Source organism: Cariama cristata, unplaced genomic scaffold (assembly GCF_000690535.1).
Source record: "Cariama cristata isolate BGI_N322 unplaced genomic scaffold, ASM69053v1 scaffold37126, whole genome shotgun sequence".
In the NCBI taxonomy this organism is placed as follows: domain Eukaryota; kingdom Metazoa; phylum Chordata; class Aves; order Cariamiformes; family Cariamidae; genus Cariama; species Cariama cristata.
The window spans coordinates 6193-24408 of NW_009624554.1; the positions used below are offsets into that span (position 1 = coordinate 6193).

The following is an 18216-nucleotide window of genomic DNA, read 5'->3' on the forward strand; positions in this document are numbered from 1 at the left end:
TTTTCTGGGAAACTATCCCCTATGGTTTATTTCTAATTGGTAGGGACGGGCCCACCTGTGGCCCAGAAGTACATCTTAGGAGTTTTGGATTTGACAGAAGAGGGAAAACAGATACTCTGGAGAGTTTTGGGGCAGGGATTTCAGTCCTCACTATGTTAATTCTGGGCCAGGTCTTTCAAAATTATCATGTGCTCAGCTGTTTGTAGTGGAGCATTCTGAAAGTCTCAGCAGATAATATATGTACTTTTGAAAAATCCATTTGCTCAGTCCTAATGCCAAGGCTAAATAGCTTTAGAAACCCCTTGCCATTTTGCCTAAATAGTTGGGAAGCCAGATTTCTGCCCCCAGCGTGATGCTGTATTAGTTCCAGCTCTTGCCAGAGCAAGATCCACGCTCTCTTCTCTATGTGGTACCTAGTGCAGCAAGCAGAACCTGGGAGAGGGCTGGCGTTATGTGCTAGTTGTTTTAATAGTGGCAGTTAAAGCAGATTGTGAGTTTTATTGTCAACCTATGCTAAAAGGAGGAGTCCTTTTCCACTGGTTGTATCCAGTCTTCTGTGAGGTTGGGCCCCCTTAGATAACAAAGGGAAGTCATTTATTCAGTGTTTTGTAGCTGTGTGGATGCTGCCTTAAGGATCCTGTGGACTGAGTGAGATGCTGTGTGTCTCAGTTTTGTCTGGACTAGAGGTGGCAGGTCACTAGAGGGATTCCATGAGACTGTTTCATCAGCTTCCTGATGTTTTGACACTGTCCTTTAATACTAATTTTACAAAATTGGACATGCTCTTCAAGGAGGGAAGATGAGTTAAATAGGTTGTGGATTATCGTGAACGTGGATCTTAGTGTGTCTGTCACACAAATCGTTGTTATTTAGAGGGCAGATGGATGGCCATGTTGAAAGCAATGTGCTAGTTCCTTCCAGTATTAGTAAGCGCTGGAGAACAATGCCAGAACTTGTTTACTACCTAACCTAAGGCCAAGTAGTCAGTGTGTGTAAAGTGATGTAAACTAGTCGAGGATCTTGCCAAGTATTGCCGTCCAAATATTGTTGTTTGTGGTCCTAATTAAATTCTTGCCTGCTTACCCAGAAGCTCTCCAATGTTAGCAACAAGGAATTGGTGTAAACCCTCTCACATGACCTGGGTGGTTTTGAAGAGGAAAGCACTTCTCACTGGATGACTTTTGAGATGGAATGGGAAACTTGGTGTCCAATACTCATTTGGCAAGTAACAGAGAAGTGTCTTCTGTGGGGAGGTTATGAAATACCTGCTTTTAGTGTCTGTGTGGCTCCACTGATAACAAACCTGTGTCCCAGGCAGCAGGTTCAAAGCTCACACCTCCACTGCTGATCCTGCATTGCTTTGTGATTACTACAGAGTCTAGCAGTGCTTAAACCAGGAGACAGACGTGTGGGATCTGGTGGTTGTATTCTCATCTCTGCTTTTGCTTTGCTTGTGGCCTCAGGTGAGTCGCTTGAACGCTCTGTGCTGCTGGTGCTTTTCATGGCAACTTTTTGTAACTTAGTTCAGGGTCTTTGGGTTAAAAGTCCACTTTAGAAGAGCAATACTGTTATTCCTACAAAATTATTGTTGTTCGGGTGACAGTTTCCCCCTGTTCCTAGAGCTCCAGTAGATACCTGAAGTTTTTTGACTTCTTGAAGGTTTTAGACATGAGCATGTCAGACTTACTCCTATGGATTTTGCAAGCTTTGTATGAGTTGTTTCGATCGCAGAACGGACGTTACTTCTGATTCTTTATGCATTGGCTGTTTCTGCTGTGGATATTATATCCAATTAGATCTCTAGCAGCAGGATAAAAAATTGCTTGCGTTTGTCAACAGCTGCTCTTTATCTAGCCTAATCTCAACAGAATTGGTATTATTGCTGGTTTTCCTCCTCCTTTAGTCTCATTTGAAGTTGCATAGATGCAAAGTGCTTTTTGCTTTCTGGGAATAGTGGAAGTTATGGTGAAGGTGTCGTCCAAATACTTGTGCCTTGAGAGCTTCTCACAGCCTTGCACGGTTATAAGTTGTACAAAGTGGGTGTAGTTTTGTAAGGGTAAGTCTCTCAGTTGTAGCTACTATACTGGAAGAAGCGAAATCCTGGTGCTCTGCAGAGAAGTGGCCAAGGTGCTAGACCTTGATTTGGGAGATGTGGATTTAATTCTGGACTGTTGCCCAAATGCCTATTCAGGCCACTAGTTCTCTGATGGTTTGTCTTGTTTGAGGCAAAGTATCAGTTCATGAGGCAGGCACTTCTGTTCTGCCTTGGTGTTCACAGCCCTCGTGGGGGCTCGCTCTCAACTGATGGCATATGGAGCACTGGGGGACTTTGGCCTTGGATCTGGGCTTTGCAGAGTTCACATGGCTCGTGATAATTGCTTGCTCCACAAAATGCAGCCTGACACAGCCCAAAGGAAAGGAAATGTTAAGATTTTTCTTAGCATTCCTGAAGAGGTTTATATTTCTGCTGAAATCTGGTGTTTGTGCTTCAGTTGCCCCTTTTCTTCCAAAGTAGGCCTCGTTTGACTTGATACGTACGTAGGCAAAAGCTGTTGGAGCTAAGCAGATACACAACATCTCATCTAAGGCAGAAAGCATAAAATGCTATACCATGTCTACTCATGGGAGAGGAACAGCACCAGCTCTAGAGGATCAAATGTGTGCTGTGCCCAGCAAATAGTGCCTTTTTTTTCTCCTCATAAGGGCATAATCTCTAGGTCTTAGATTGGTACTCTGCATGGCTGCTTGGTCTGTGGAGCCACCGGTGGTGGTAGTTCTTGTGGTGTGGGAAATCTGACTGAGAGAATTGAGCAGAGGCTGCCAACTGGTTTCATGGAGGCCATTGAATCTTCATCAATTAGTAAAAGCTTTTAGCTCTGCTGACCAGGACTGGGTTTAAGTCATTGCTGAAGGCATGAAGGGTCTATAGCCTCTTGCTGGAATCCTGAAATGTTCGTGTCTCGTAAGGTTTAAGTTTTCTTTGTTCCCTGTCTAAATAGTGATTTCTTCTCTAGGGGAAAGGGGTTTTTTGCCCTTAAAAGAAAGCAAACAGCTGCGTTGTTTGCAGAAAGCTGCTTTTGAAGGCTGTTTTATGTTTACTTAGTACAGACACCAGGCATGGGGGTGGGGAATTGATTCTCTGCCACTTGAGCTTTTTTCCTCTTTAAATCTACAGCTGTAAAAATACATTGCTTTATATTTAAGATAGATTGGATCTGGAGACTCTTGGCATACCAGCTAATGGACTTTTCAACAGCCATTCTACTTCCAAGTAGTGGGTAGCGCTGATGTAGAAAGAAGAGGTTGGTCAAGGTATGTGTTTCACTGTCAGCGTTTTCAGAGGTTGTCCTGCAGCCTGACTTTCTCTTAGGAGTAATTTTCTGAATTGCACACTGAGGTGGAATTGCAGCCCTGGAGGTCTGGAGGCCGTGCTGGGTTTCTGCACTGGGGGGAAACGTCATATGCGGGGAGTCTTCTGCAAAGGCAGACCTTGGGACAAGTGTGTGGACCCTGTGCTTTAATTGTGCTGGTGAGTGTTGTGGCTGCTGGTCTGGGTGGGTAGAGAACATCCTGACCTGGTGTTAGAACTTTGCTAAGAGCAAAGCAGGAACCCCAGGCTGGATTAGAAGGTATGTGCAGATTGCTCTGCACTTCCTACCCGTCCTCTGATGTCCACTGATTCTGCAGCCTAAACAAGCACTTTTGTAATTGTAAGGGTAAGCTTTTTCCCTTGGAAGAGACTTGGGGAAATTCTGTCAGAAGATCTGGAGAAGTATTTGAATGTCTTTTACTTGATCTCTGTGGGTGTGTTTTTGTCAGGAATTGGGAAAACCTGAGACACCTGATAAATAGTATGTTAAGGGTGTACCAGTCTGAGTGGCATCTTGGTAGAGCATGCAGGAACCTCTGCATGCTGGATCCCTCCCATTTATTTACTGACTAAATACAAAATGGCTTCTTAATCTTTACTTTGTCTTGGCTGGCTGGTTAACCAAATGCTCATTGCTTTATCTGTGTGTTGCATAGGGCATATGCCTGGATTCAGTTCTTTATGCCAGACATGCATTGCTTGTTTCAGTTACCACACAGCCCCTTCTGAGGGTATCTGTTTATTTGTGGTAAGGTGGCAGTTTGAGTTTGCACCTGTGTTACTACACAGCTGTCAGGTGTACCCCAAAGTTTTAGGCAATTGGAGTCTCCCCTGGTGTGCTTCATGTAGTCTAAATTTCACAGTTGTGCTCTGTATGTTGGTGAAGAGGTGGAGAAATGCTGAAGAAGAGCTAGACAGAAATAGATGTCTGGATGATGAAGAGAAGTAAGCCTGATGCCTCTAGGCTTAAAATCGCTGTATATTGATATTTACCTCTACTGGAAAACTTGCAGTGTTCGCACAACAAAAAGATTGGATGTGAAAATTTGATGTCTTACACAGACCTCTCCACAACTAAGTTGCGCTGTTTGTTGCAGTTGAGGGAATTTTTCATACCTCCGTGGAGTAAATGCTTTATAAAAGCACAAGATTGCACTTTAAAAGGATAGATCAATATTGGCAGGTATAAAGCCCCATTCTCTTCAGCAGAGCTGTGGTGCTTCACATCACAGAAAACTTATGCTGCAGTGATGAATTCACACAGCTTTTCTTATTCTAGACAGAAACAGTATTGCTGCTTTAGGTGGTTCTGAGTAAGTGTCAGGAGTGATCACTAATACCTGCTGTTGGCTCAGACTTTTACTTAGTTGAGACACAAAAGCCTGCATTGGAAATTAGCTGGTATTTGTGTGTTTTGGCTCTGCAGTGCTAAATGGTAAGTTGGATTTCCCATCTACATTAAACTTCTCAGACTAGTCTGAAGTAGAGATACAGAAGGACTTCAGCTCCATCTGAGGTGGGAGTGTTGGGTCTATCACTTTTCTGCATCTCTGGCTTAGAATTCTTGCCTATTGTCAGCTGGAAGAACATCTGAAAGGGTGCTAACCCATTTTTCTGAGATTCTTAGTTTGCAGAGCATTTTCTGATGCATCAGTAATTCAAGTGGACCCAGTTAAACTGTATCAGCAGTGAACCAAATATGTCAACCTCTGTGGATCAAAATCAGACAGCTCTAGGCATCAACAAACCTGTATTACCCAGTCTGTAACGGATACTGAGGCAGAGTATGTTTTTGAAGTGGTCACCCAGCATGGCTGGAAGAAGAACTGGGCATGCTTCAGGTTCAGGTTTTGTGCTCTTGGTGATTAGTCCAGTGTTAGGCCCTGTCCCCTAGTTTAATGTATAGACTTCGCTGATAGTGCCTACGTCTGGGCCATATTTTCCAGTCTTCAGGCACAGTCCTTACAAGTCAGTATTTTGGCTTCCTTTGAAACTTGTATCCAGGCAAACTGAGCTTACTTGAAGGCTAGAACATTTGCTTTGTTCCCAGTAAAGTTTTAGCTGAACTCCAGAGAGTTAGAGTTCAAGCAGATGGCCACAGCTGTCTTCCTGGCTGCACAGGCTTCTGCTGATCAACTGGGATACATTAAATGATCAGATATGTGCCCTTATCTCACTACTGTTTGCAAGTGCAATGTGAATGCTACAACCTCTATAAAGCAAATTTCTATATTCTGGATCCTGTGGGCTGACTGCAATTCTGAGGAACCAATGTCTGGAATTTACTGATGTTGATTAAACCAGCTACCCTGTGATTAGCTCAAACATCCCGGAGACTGCTTCAAATTTTATTCTGCCTCTGTGCAGGGTATTAAGGCACAGAAGTTGGGTGTATTTCCATTGATGAGAACACCAAAGGTCTCTTTGGCTCTCCTTGGGATCCTTCCTGCACTCTTTCTGCGGCACTTTATACTTCTGGATTTTGATATTTAGCTGTAATTGATTGCTGCAAAGCACTGGAAAATAGTTTGTTGCAGAAAGCTGACTGTATTGTAGAGGGGAGAATATGGAGTGGGGACTCTGAACAGCCTTCTGAAGATAACATCTGTTGCATAACTACCAGTGATTGTAGAAGGTTGTGCAGTCCCTGTCCTCTACTTCTGTATGCTGAGCTTGTCCAGTGGCTGCAGGATTGGACTCGGGCGGAAAGGCTTATGTTCTGTGGCAAGCTGGAGAGCACAGCAAAGCAAATGGAGGTCAGTGACCCACAGACCAGTATCCTTGTACAAAAATGCTTGAAAAGAGCAGTTCTCCTAGTGTTCAGTGAAAGATTTTTGCAGCCAATTTAGTGGTCACAGAGCGCCTGTGCGCTATGTGAGTAGCAATCCAGGTTGCTCAGTAGGGCGAGTGAAAATGTTACTGCCAAATCCCCTGAATCCTGAGCAGAAACAGGTCAGTGGAGGGTGTACAAAGGAGGGGTGGTAATATTCCCTACTTAGCTGCATCTCTGGGTTACACATTAATTGCAGCTTTAAATGTGCAGTACTGACATGCAGAGGAGGTGCTGCGAGGCCCCCCCTATCCAAACCTGTAAGCCAAAGTGTGCTTTGCGTCCACGAGCATGTGTGCACAGTCCTCAGCAGCCAGGGTTTGTCCTCTGAGATTGTCTGCAAAAGGCAGGTCTTTTCCCTGCTGTGGATGTGCTGTTAGCCTGTCAAGTGCCTGACTCTGAGCGAGTCTCGGAATTCACTGTTCACCAACCAGTTATATATGCAACTGGAATGTGGTAGTGTGAGGGTGCCCAAGCCAGCAGGAAGCTCTGGGCAGGGGAGGAAGGCTCTCCTGTCTCATCACTTGGGTATCCCTCTGTGAAGGAGCATCTGTAGAGGTCATGTCAGTGAGTTACAGCAGCACCTAGCAGGAGTTAATGAGCCCATGCTGACTGTACACTCAGCTGCCTGCGTGCTGACACAAAGTTCAATTTGTAGGGTTTTGTAGGCGTCTGTTATTGTTCTTTGCTTCCCTGTGCTGGTGTTAAAAAGCACTGAAGTCCCATTGTGATACTACAGTGTAATTATCTGTAGAACTCAGTGTAATGAGTTTAATTGTTTTTGTAAGTCATGTTAGGGAATTTTTTTTTGTAACACAGGTCTATATTAGAGACAAGTTATTAATCTGCAGGTCATTGTAATAATGGAGTTTACTTTTGGATGAGACTTAAAGGCCACAAGTGTTCGTTAGTCCAAAGCTCACATCCAGAATTGCCACTTGTCATCTAGTCTTACTCCAGCATAGGACTGGTCAGAGCATTTCCTGAGGAAGTCTTATGTTCCTAGCACACTTGTGGATTTTTGGGAACCTTTTCAATGCAGTTTGCAATCAGGCATGCAACTCTGAATCATAGGGCTAGGGTACTGGTATGTGGGACACTAGAATCAAAAGCATGTGTGTTCCCAGTTTAACAGATGTTGGAGGGAATGGTTCTCTCACTGTGTGTTTGGATCAGCTGCTAGCTGTCCTCTTAGCACTGAGCCTGTCAACGAAGTGTATTCAAGTACATAAATCAGAATTAATTTGATGTGGAGTAACTAAATTCACATGTGGATGTTTACTCAGAATAAAACTACTCCTGATCTAAAGTGGCCTTAAACTCAAAAGTCAATTAAGCTATGCAAAATTCATTCTGGAAAAAATGTTTAATGAAGTTTAACTAATGTACTGTAAGCTCACCTTTCCCTGTGATTGAGTCTTCCTGGAAGTCTTTGTGTACCCAAACCTATAGCATGCTGCTATTAATAGCCACCAAAGAGATGAATGTGTTTTTATACTTTCTCATGCTCTTACAAGGTGTGTACTGAATGCACCCAATTCAGAACAGTGTTGGAGGCCAGGTGGTTGCAAGACCTTAACACTGACTCAACAGCAATTTTCCATTCACTTTTATCCAAACCTGAATGGCTTGCAGGGTCATTCTTAGTCACTTACCTTCAAGGAAACGGACATTTCTCCCTTGCCTGTTAAGTGCATATCATTTTCTCCTACAAGAGGTGGTGTTGACTGGACTTGAAAACAAAGGCTTTCCTAATTTGGCAGCAGGCTTTTAACCATTATAAAAGTAACTGTGGAAAGAAGGTTTAAAAAAAGAGTTGAATTGTATGGTTTAGTCTCATTCAGAGGGGTCTCTAAATCAGCTTTCAAAGGCTATGATTTTTCCCTCATTTCTGGGTTGTTCTTGCTCTTGGAATTTTTGGGCAGGAAGGAAGGAAATTGTTGTCCTGCGGGTATTGCATTCTTTTGTGCCTTGGAGCTCTGAGGTAAGAGACAGTGAGTCTAAATCTGAGCTTTACTGAGACCCATGAGACTTGGCTGGAGTGCATGGGGTAAGAAGGCAGTGGTGGGGAGTGCCGCGGGGGGCTGCAGGGTTACATGGGGTCACAGAGTGCAGCCTCTGCCTTTCCCTGTCTTGTTGCTTTTTCTGTTCTGATTGACACAGCTTTTCCCTTTCAACCCCACAGTTAATGCCCAGCCACATCTCTGCTGTGTACTGCCGCTGCTACTGCACAAAGGGAGCACCTAGGCTTTGCTGAAGGAAGATGGCTTTCTGGACACAGCTGGGATTGCTGCTATGGAAGAACTTCACCTACAGAAGAAGACAAACTGTAAGTATTAGCCAAAGGGTTTTTTGAGGTCAAAGTTTTAGCCTTGTAGCTTGCTCTTCAAGCAAAACAGGGGAACATGTTGTATCTTAATGTTTTGCCTCTAGTGGTCCCTGGCAGAGCAACTGGTCTGCCTTTGGAAAGATGCGATTCAAATTGAAGAGAGTGGTGGGTGGACAGAATCCAGAGGGCTTGAAGGTGCTCAAGACTTCTGTCCTGAATCCCAGCGTGAGGGTATTGGAGTATCGGAATACTTTTGTCAGACCAGGCAGAGGGTGGATGACTGCTGTGTGCAGCAAGGAAGATGTAAAATGAAAATCTGTGCAATGACCTGCTCTGCTGTGCGGCTGGGGCATGGCCAGACTGCAGGGATGCGCTCTTGAGTCTAAAAGCTTTTGAATGCTGCAAGCTGCAACAGCAGCAACAAAATTCTGCCATTTCCTAATGGCAGAAGTGGTGGAGGCAATAATGGGCATCTTCAGTCTCTTTAATCAGGGAGAGAAACCAAGCCTGTTGTGTAACTTTACAGCAGGAGGTATAGTTTAAGTGACTGGCATGAGACATGTTTTTTACATTGATGTGGAGACAAATCCAGGCAACTGATGGTTTTCTACCAGAGTGTGTTTTGGTTAGTTTAAGTGCTAGCCTCACTGTCTGTTAGCAGTGTCGGAATGTAGCTGGTCAGATAGACAATATGCAACAAGATTTTCTCCTTGTGGTGACAGAGGCACAGGAGCATGAATCCAGTATGATATTCTTAAAATTCTTTTGCCTTTACATTAATGAGACCTCACAGGATACTGTAGCTTCTGCAGGCAGCTAGAAGCCAGAGAAAAAGTGCTATTTGCCCTCCAGGGATTTAGGGGATAACTGTGTTGGACAAGGACATGTCCTGTACAACAGGCCTGTGCAGAGGATCTGTCCTGTTAGATCTGACCTTCAGGAGGTATGAGTAGGGAATGTGAGGAGAACATGAGTTACTGAGGTGGGGAGTGGAAAGTGGTCTCTGATAAGCTTTCTGAACACTGCACATGTCAGGGTGTTTGCCAGCTGGTTGGGGCTGGGTTGTTTTAGAAACTTGGAGTCACCAGGGAGGGGAAGCTATCATATTCACCGCTGGAGTTGGAGACGGTCTCTGAAGTTTTTGCTCAGGTGTCTGAGACTTGGTTTCATTGGTCTTGTGTCCAGTGAATTCAGAGCTGGAATTAGTCCATTCTTAAATAAAACCAGACAAAGCAGGCCGGTGGCACCTTTGACTTTCCCTGTGTACCTCTGTGGTTACAGAGGCGCCAGTGATGGCAGGAATTTCTGTATGATTTGCATGTTTTTGTCCTTACCCCTGGTGCCTTGATCTCCCAGGACAGGACTGCACAGTTGAGAGACTGTGGGCTGTGCCAGCTGCAAGGAGTAAGGCTGTCTGCTCTCTGAATGTATGGGCCATCATCCTGACCTTGTGAACCACCTCATAATTGAGAATAATATTGCAATGGATCTGGGGAAGGTAGTCTCAAAACTGGCTGCTGCTCCTAAAAATGACGACTGTTTTTAGCTATTTTCCATGTAACATAGGCTCTTAGAGCTGAAGACTCTTCCTCCTTTGCCACTAGAGATCTTACTCTTGACCTCTCCCAAACTGTCTTTAGCAAGTAGGGCAATTCTAGGACATTGATGGATCCTCTGGAGCAATGCTTAAACTGGTTAAACCAGGAGAAGAGTTCAGAGAAGTTGAGTTTTACATTGAGGATGATAGCTTTTTTGTCAGGGTCTTCTGAAAATAATACAACAGGCTTGAAGGTTACTTGAAGTCTGTGTCTATCATGCATGTCCTGTCAAGGTAGCTGCAGGCTGCCTTACTGGGCAGCAGAGATGCATTTGGATCCTTTGACCATGCTACAAAAACGTGGTAGGCTAAGCTTGTGTCAGTGAAAAAGACCTTCCTGCTTGTAGTTTTGTAATGATCTTGGATCTGTTCAGCTATTTCTTGATACCTTCTGGCAGGTTCTGTAGCCATTTCCCATCAAGTAGCCCAAAGGGCATGAAACTGCTCATAGTCTCTGCTCCACGCTGATATTATTGGTCAATTCACCGTGAAGGCCTGAGACATCACTTGTTTTTGTGGAGTTCCTACATCTGTGGGGTTTTTGTCATTAATGGTTACTGTTTGGGCTTTACCTGAAGATGTCAGGAGGGGAAGGCCACTTAACAGAAAATGGCAGAAAAGTGGCAGAACATCTCTTACCATGCTGTTACGGCTGCACGGTCATTCATCTGTTTGCTTTACTGTTAGGAGACCATTGTCCTTCAGCGGGGTGTGCTGGTGATGGCCCTCTCCAATTTGTACTTACTGAAGATGTGTCCCAGAAATAGTTTGATCCGTACCCTTCTTCCCACAACAAGTGCGGGCTAGCCTTGGCTTCCCACCGAACGCTCTGCTTGGCTGCTGTGAGTTTGGGCTGCATTGCGAAAGCTGGGTTCAAAGCTCAGCCTGACGTGTGCAATTCAAGTGTTACTTTGTACTGGATAACTTCCAACAGCACTGGGGTTGAGGGAAGGAGTTTACGGGGAAGAGAAGGGAAGAAAAATCATGTTCAGGGGTCACTATGTAAAAACATTTCTCTCTCCCTGCTGACTTGAAAATAAGGAGACACCTCGAACTCACATGGAGAGACTGATCAGCTGCTGGTAGCTTCCTGCATTGAAACTGGACCATAAAGGTGGGGAGGGTGATTGACAGTCAGATGGGGTGATAGTTTGATTAGTTCTTGCTGAACAGATTTCCTGTTGACACGGTGTAGATCTCAATATTTAATGGTATCCTGCATCATTATAAATTGGGCGTACTTTGGGGACTAGCCTCAGTAAGATTAGGAGCCATTTGTTCTTGGCCAGGTACTGCCTCTGAATTCACTTGCCGTGTGCAAACAGGATCTTTCTTCAACTCCAGGTGGAGCAGGGGTGGCAGAGGGGCTTGAGGTTTAAAGATTCATTTCACTATTTACTAGGCTGGTCTAGTAGGTGCAGCACAAAAGTGGGTGAGGAGACTTGTTTTTTCAGTATCTACTTGGTAGGAACCTGAATGAGACGTGTCCCCTTTAGTATCTCTGTGTCCTCCTCCACAGAGGCCACAATGGATTAAAAGTGCTGTCACAGGAAGGTCAGGAAGTAGTAGGGGAAGGAACCTACTGACCTTTAGGAGGAAAAGGAAGAGAATTCAGTTTTTGTTGAACTGCACAAGATACTGGCCAGGGAGTCCAAACTCTCTGTTGAAATGCTACTGGCACATTGAGCTTGACTCTGTGCAAGCCTCTGATGGAGGAGTTGCCAGCTGTCTCTCACTAAGAAGCATTTCAGTGGCTGCCATGATGCAGCAGTCTTCAGCTGTAACAGCTTGGTCAATCTAAGCTGTGTCCCTCCTTTCTCTCTCCTCCCCAAGCCTATGAATCTGAAGTTAGACATGTCCTGGGTGTAGGGGCATACAGCGGTGGGCACGCAGCCCATGTGTGGTTACCTTTGTGATTGAGTAATTAACCGTAATCAGACATGCAAAAGAGGAGCTACCTGTGCAGGTGGCCAGGCTTCCCCTTCAACAACAGGGCCATTTGGGCACTGATGTCCACCCTAGCGTGGTGTGGCTGGCGCTGATATTTCTCTGAGCAAGCCAGGGCTTGCTCTCAAGGGCAGCGATTTCTCACTGGTTCTGTAGCAGTCACAGGGCTATGAGAGGCTGTCTGGCCACCTTGGTCACCCTTAGAGGCCTCCACAAGCCCAGCTGACACTGCTCTTCCCCAAACAGTGTAGTGGCAGTTGCTTGGAGTGCATGCTCCTTGCCTACAGCTAGGGTGGTAGAGGGCTGTGATGTCTGCCAGAGCATGGCCATTGATGCTGATGGAAGGAATGGCTTGTCCTGGTTTCACAGCCACCTTTCTGTCAAGAGGAGGAAAAGTCTTGCTGCGCCATCCTTGCAGCAGCTGTGAGGGGATCCTGAGAAAGGAAGGAGTAGAGAAGTTGTCAGTGTCCTAGCTCTGAGCATCTCTGACCTCTGGGAGCCAGACCACTCTTTAATGCAGAAGGAAGCAGGCTGTCATTGGTAATGGCTGTGTGTGTGCTGCAATTACATTGTTTATTGTAAAAACAGAGACCAAAGATACTGAGGCATCTTCCTGACATTTTTGTTAGTGTGATCTCAGTGGAGTTGCTTACCCGATAGTCATACAGGATATATGTGAAAGTAATGGGTGGGAAACAATATCCCAAACTCATTCTTAGAGCCTGGCACTGTTAATGGGGATGCCTGGTAGAGGCTGCTGCTCAATTTTATTTTTTTTTTGTACATTTTGGGTAGGGACGTCAGCCATTAAGGATATCTGTGAAGAGCCATCCTAAATGGTTTCCTCTGATGGATCAAGTGGCATTTGTTTTAATGCACTATTATTACAGTGTGAAATTATTCTGAGGTACAGTAGTCACCTAGAAGTCTTACCTCAAGGTTTGTGTGGAGTGCCTTGTGCTGAGTGTCAAGAGCCTAATTTTAGCTGTTAATAGTGTAACATGGGAAAAACATGTTTGTTTGTGGATCTTCTCTCCCACTGGGGTGCAGGTCTTATTCTTATTACAAACCAGATAGGATGTAGACTTCTTACTAGAAAAAATGGGGTTTTCCAGGAAAGAAGGGGAAAAGATTTCTCTTTACTTGACTGAGAAAACACTGGTTTCCCTCTCCCAAAGGAGGAAAAACATAAGAAGTAGCAGCATAAAAAGCTTTCAGTTTTTCCTTGTCTCATGGCTTACCTAAAATGCATGTTTAGGAGGTGTTTCTGGAGTGGGAAAGGAGGGGTGTGGCTGGTGAAGCTCAAACCTGGGAAATCTCAGCCTGTGTCTCAGAAGCTCTAGGCTGAAGTGTTACTTTGTCCACATGCTTCTGTACGATGCTGCGGCATATCTCCGTGAATCTTTCTGTGCTTCAATTCCCTGTCTAAAAAGTGCTCTGCGTTTAATAACAGGCCTTTCTTATATTCTTATCTAGTCCCTCTAAATAACTGAGTTCTTGGTATCTTTACCTGACGCTCACTGCCTGTTTGTAGGTACTGTGGACCAGGGAATGCCTGCCTTTGGGAACAAACATACATTAGAACAAAACAGTAACTAGGTATGAGCTTAATCTTAGTAGCTCTAGTTCCCTTATACCAATATACTTCTGCAACACTGAAACTGAAAGATTTGGCGTAGCTATGCACAGGCACAATTTCCATGTCTGATGTGTTAGGGTAGAAGCTCAGTGGTTCACTGTAAGAATGGGATGCAAGTACTTCCCACTACCTCTAAAATACGAGGCCAAAAATCCAGCTCATTGCTGGGAAGATTCATTGGGAGGTTTTTCAGTCAGAGGACAAAAAGAACTATAAAAAGAAGCCCAAAAGAGCTCTTAAGCACATCCAGTTTAGTCCAATAACTGGCATATATCAGTGAGAAAAGCCTGTAATTCTTTGCAGATTATCCTCTGTCTGAAGCTGGCGGAACAAACTTCTTGGTCCTGGAATGCATAGGCAAAGTGAAGTGAGGCAGTGCTTGCAAAACTGCCCTGGCTTACGAGCGGATTGTCCTGGAACCTCTGTTCTGTCCTGTATTTTGAATATCATGTCTTAATACTTTGTCTTTATTGTTTCCAGTTCCAGCTGCTGATCGAAGTTGCCTGGCCTCTGTTTATCTTCTTCATCCTGATCTCTGTAAGACTTTCATATCCGCCCTACGAGCAGCATGAATGTAAGTACCAAACACAGCAGCTGCACCCAGAATAGTTGTTGTTTTGTGGTTAGAAGGTAATAATGCAGCTGGCAAGGCACAAAGAGCAGGGGCAGTGGTTGCATACTTCAGTCAGAAATCTTCAGGGAAGTTTTAACAGCTCCTTTCCTTCCACCTTGGGGACTGCAGTGTGTTCTGACATGTTAATGTTGCTCCTGGCCTGTACATTGCTGCTATTTTTCTTACAGTTTCTAATTTTTTACATTTATACTCTATTAGTTGAGAATTTGCTGTAGAACTGTGACAAGTCTGCAAAACCCACACAGAACCCAAGTCTTACTTCTTATCATTGAACTGTATGTGACTTAGCATAAAAAGAAGGCAATGTTCAGATCTGTAAGACAGCAATCTCATTTTTAGGCAGTAATGTGTGTTAATGTATCACTTTAAAGAGCACAAGAGCAATTCCATTCCTTCTAACCATTAGACTGTCAACTCTGGATTCAGTAGATTCAGTAGTCATACATTTCTGGGGAAGAACTATTCTGCTTTTCTCTTTGCATCCTACATGGGCATATTTCTGCTTTTCTTTCAAAAGAAGCTTGTTCTTGCTCTGCAAATGATAATCTGTAGGCCTCTGTGTTGGTTGCCATTTGATTTAGGAAGCATGGGTTGTTTATTAGCAACATGCTTTGTCTTACTGTGGTTGGTGACAGCCTCATACTGCAATTAGCTGACTGTGGAAGAGCTCTTAGTTTATCTTTGCTTTACCTGATTACTGCAAGGTAAGGTTTGAGAGTCAGCACAACATGATTCTGGAGGGCACTCTGAGGTGTTTCATTCTTAAAGTAGGTAAAGAACTAGCTCTTACAGCACTTACCCTGTGGTTCTTTGCAGTAGCTGGGGCATTTTAAGCTGCTTTCTCGGCTTTCAGGTTAGCAAGGATCCTTTCAAAGCTGAAGTGTTAATGCTTGCAGTTTTCCATTACATTTGGTACACCACTCATCCCATGTACTGCCTAACTCACTTTCTGTAGTGCTTGGCAGGGTAATTGAAGCTTCCTTAATTTAAGTCTCATACTTTGCTGCATGACATTTGAATTACCTTTTCTGACTGAATGTTACCGTGGCATTAGGAGAGACACCTGTAATATGGACATGAAGCTGAAGAGAAGCAATAAGCAGTCTACTCAGCTGTTTTAAATAACTAGCAGCCTCAAAGGTAATTTGTTTCAGCTGTGGCAGTGCTGTATATAAACTCAAACCTAACAAGAGCTGCCTTTTCATATAGCTGTTTAGATTGGGCTTGTTGATTGTTGGTGTCCTTGTAAATACTGTGCTCTGACACCCTGATGCCACAAGCAGAGGTTGAGTCTCTCACCTGCAGCCCTTTTTTTCTTCCCATTTGTGTTGACTGATGTTGTTTGGTCTGCCTTCTCCCTGTAGACTCCCTTGTAGAGTGTAAGGCATCTGGTAACTTTTCAATTCACTCTTTATGGTTAAGTCCTCTCCATTTTTTGAAAAGCTTCTGAGAATGGGTAACTAAACTATTTCATTTAAGTCTGCATTGGTTTCATTGAACTCATATGCTGACAGATACAGATTTGTTAGAGTGGAACATTTTTTTTGCTGAACTGTGAGCAGAGATAGGAAGAAACCTTGAGTTCATAGTGAACTCTGTAGCAACCCTGTGGATGCCTTAAGGGAAACAGGATTGTTATCTGTAGTGGCAGTGCTGAATGCTGTTACGACATCACTTGCAGGTAATGCCTGATGATAGCAGTAACAGAGCTGCATGCAAGTGCTTTCTAGCCTCCAGATAGGCTCAGTATTTTAATGGTACAATTTTTTTCAGCAAACAGATAAGGTTTTCAGTTCTCTTTTCCTGTTTGAGGAGAAGAACAACCAAGGATTGGGCTGTTTCTGTGGTCAGACTTTCCAATCAGGATTTTTTATTTCTAGCAGCTTGACCTAGTTTGAGGAACCTTTTTCTGAAAACATGGGAAAATTTTGCTACCTCTTAAGTGATAGTAACATGTCTTTCACCAGACCAGCCAGAGAAGGTATCTTGGATTGCTGTTGTGCAAGGCTGCTGACTTGTATCTTGTAGAGCTTGGCTTTTCTTTTCTGTTGCTGTGACCCTTTAAGGTATACAAAATGCACTTCACTTGGGGGAAATAAAGAATCTGGCAAAAAGTGACTTTAATCTCTGCTGCAAACATCTAGGTTTTCAGTAATGTCGTTGAAAATGGTGTGCTGCTACAGTGTGTTTTCTTTGTGACCATCTAACTTAAAATTGGCAGGTTCCTGCTTTACTCTTCAAGAAACTGCTGTTACATGCATCACTATATGGAAAAAATTACTGTGAATTCTTGTATGCCATTCCTCTTTCATATTGCTTTTAACAGTTTCTTTGAGCACTTAGCAGTGTAAAATAAAAGGCATGGAGAGAGAAGGTGATTCTCTGGGAAATTTTAAGAAAAGAATCTGAAAGTATTAGTATTTTTCCTTTTCCCCCCACCCCCAAGCCCCTCAGCCAAGAACAGAAAAGCAAAATGAAACAAAAGCCAGAGAGCTCAGGTAAATAGCTTTTCTATTTTAAACAGAGAACTAGGAACAAACAGTCCCCTGGGTACTGGAAACAATGAGCCTTCGGTTCCTTCACCTTTCTCCTGGACAGAGTCCTTTGCTTTCTCCAGGGACAGCTGATAAGTTCCCCATCTTCCTTCAGCCACGTACATTAACCAGCCTTGCTGTAATTCAGCAGCTTTGACCCCTCTTCCTCCTGGGGCTTTAGTACCTCCTTTGTGGCTGTTGAGGTGGGGAGCCGGCCCCCCATGTGATTGCAGGCATGCTGCGAGGATGAGGTGGACACCAGGGGCAAGAATGTGCATCTTGTGGTCAGAGCCTTGAGTAGCTGGTTCGAGTAGCTGTGAGAGGTACTGAGAAAGGGGTATAACCTTCCTCCATGCTCCCCTCCCCAGTGTCAGGGTGAGGAAGTGAGTTCGTTTGCAGAAAGCAGCCTCATGGCTCGTCTAAGGTGCTGGGTTATACAAGGGAAGCCTCTCTTCCCCCGTTGTTGGAGGGTAAGGGCTTCACAAGTGCTTGAGTGGAGTACTGATGGAGGTGTACCATGAGTAAGTTCTTACTGCTTTAACTCTTGACTGGAATGCAGAACATGAACAGGATGTAAACTTTGGGCTGTGACTTAAATAGGTCTTTAGTAGCAAGAGTTAAACTTCAGCAAAAATATTTCAAATATGGCAGGCAGGTGCATAAATGTTTTAGGAACTCTAAAGTTTTAGGACTGTCTGGAAATCAAGCCAATATGGGACAGCAAAGACATACTTATCTCAGGGAAACCAGTGTAGGCACCCACTCCACCATGGCTGACCGTTTGCTTGGTGTTTACAGTGTGTGTAACTGAGGTGAGTGGATTTTGAAAACCAAAAGGACTGAATAGAAATATTATGGGTCTTGAGAACCCAGACCCTGACTGAGCCTGTCTGTGTGGCCCCAAGCTGAATCCTTGTTTAAGCAGGCAAATCCAGAGAAGCACAGCTGGTTAGAAAGCATGGGTATGTATGTGCTCTCCACTGCCAGGCTTTGGAGTTGCCCGTGGTTGGGCATTCCTCAGCAAGAAGTACGATATCCCAATCAGCATGGCCCAAAACAATGCTGCAAAGTTGACAGTAGCAAAGAGCTTTTCCTACAGGCTTAACAAGGTGTAGTTTTTCAGTGGAGGAAGCTAGAGCTGTGTGCAGAACTTAGCATGAGCTCTACCTTTCTTAGTGTTGGCCATTCTGCTATCTTATAAGCAATTTGGGGCAGTAACCAGTGCAGGATTAGCATTGCCCTTCAAATGCAAGTAGTAGTGGCTTGTATCCTGTGTTTCTGTCTCCTAACTCTTTTACTTCTCTTCTAGGTCACTTCCCAAACAAAGCTATGCCTT

General features: G+C 44.2%; 1 protein-coding gene across 1 annotated transcript in view; it reads left to right on the forward strand.

Moving 5' to 3' along the window:
- Positions 1 to 8378: 8378 nt before the first annotated feature.
- LOC104164017 (ATP-binding cassette sub-family A member 1-like) overlaps positions 8379 to 18216 on the forward strand; it is a 77706-nt gene continuing 67868 nt past the window's right edge. The window contains 4 exon segments of the mRNA XM_009703211.1: positions 8379 to 8529; positions 14193 to 14286; positions 18190 to 18214; position 18216. The exon segment at position 18216 is cut by the window's right edge and continues 107 nt beyond it. Of these exon segments, the coding sequence (XP_009701513.1) occupies positions 8464 to 8529; positions 14193 to 14286; positions 18190 to 18214; position 18216 (186 nt within the window). The 5' untranslated portion in view covers positions 8379 to 8463.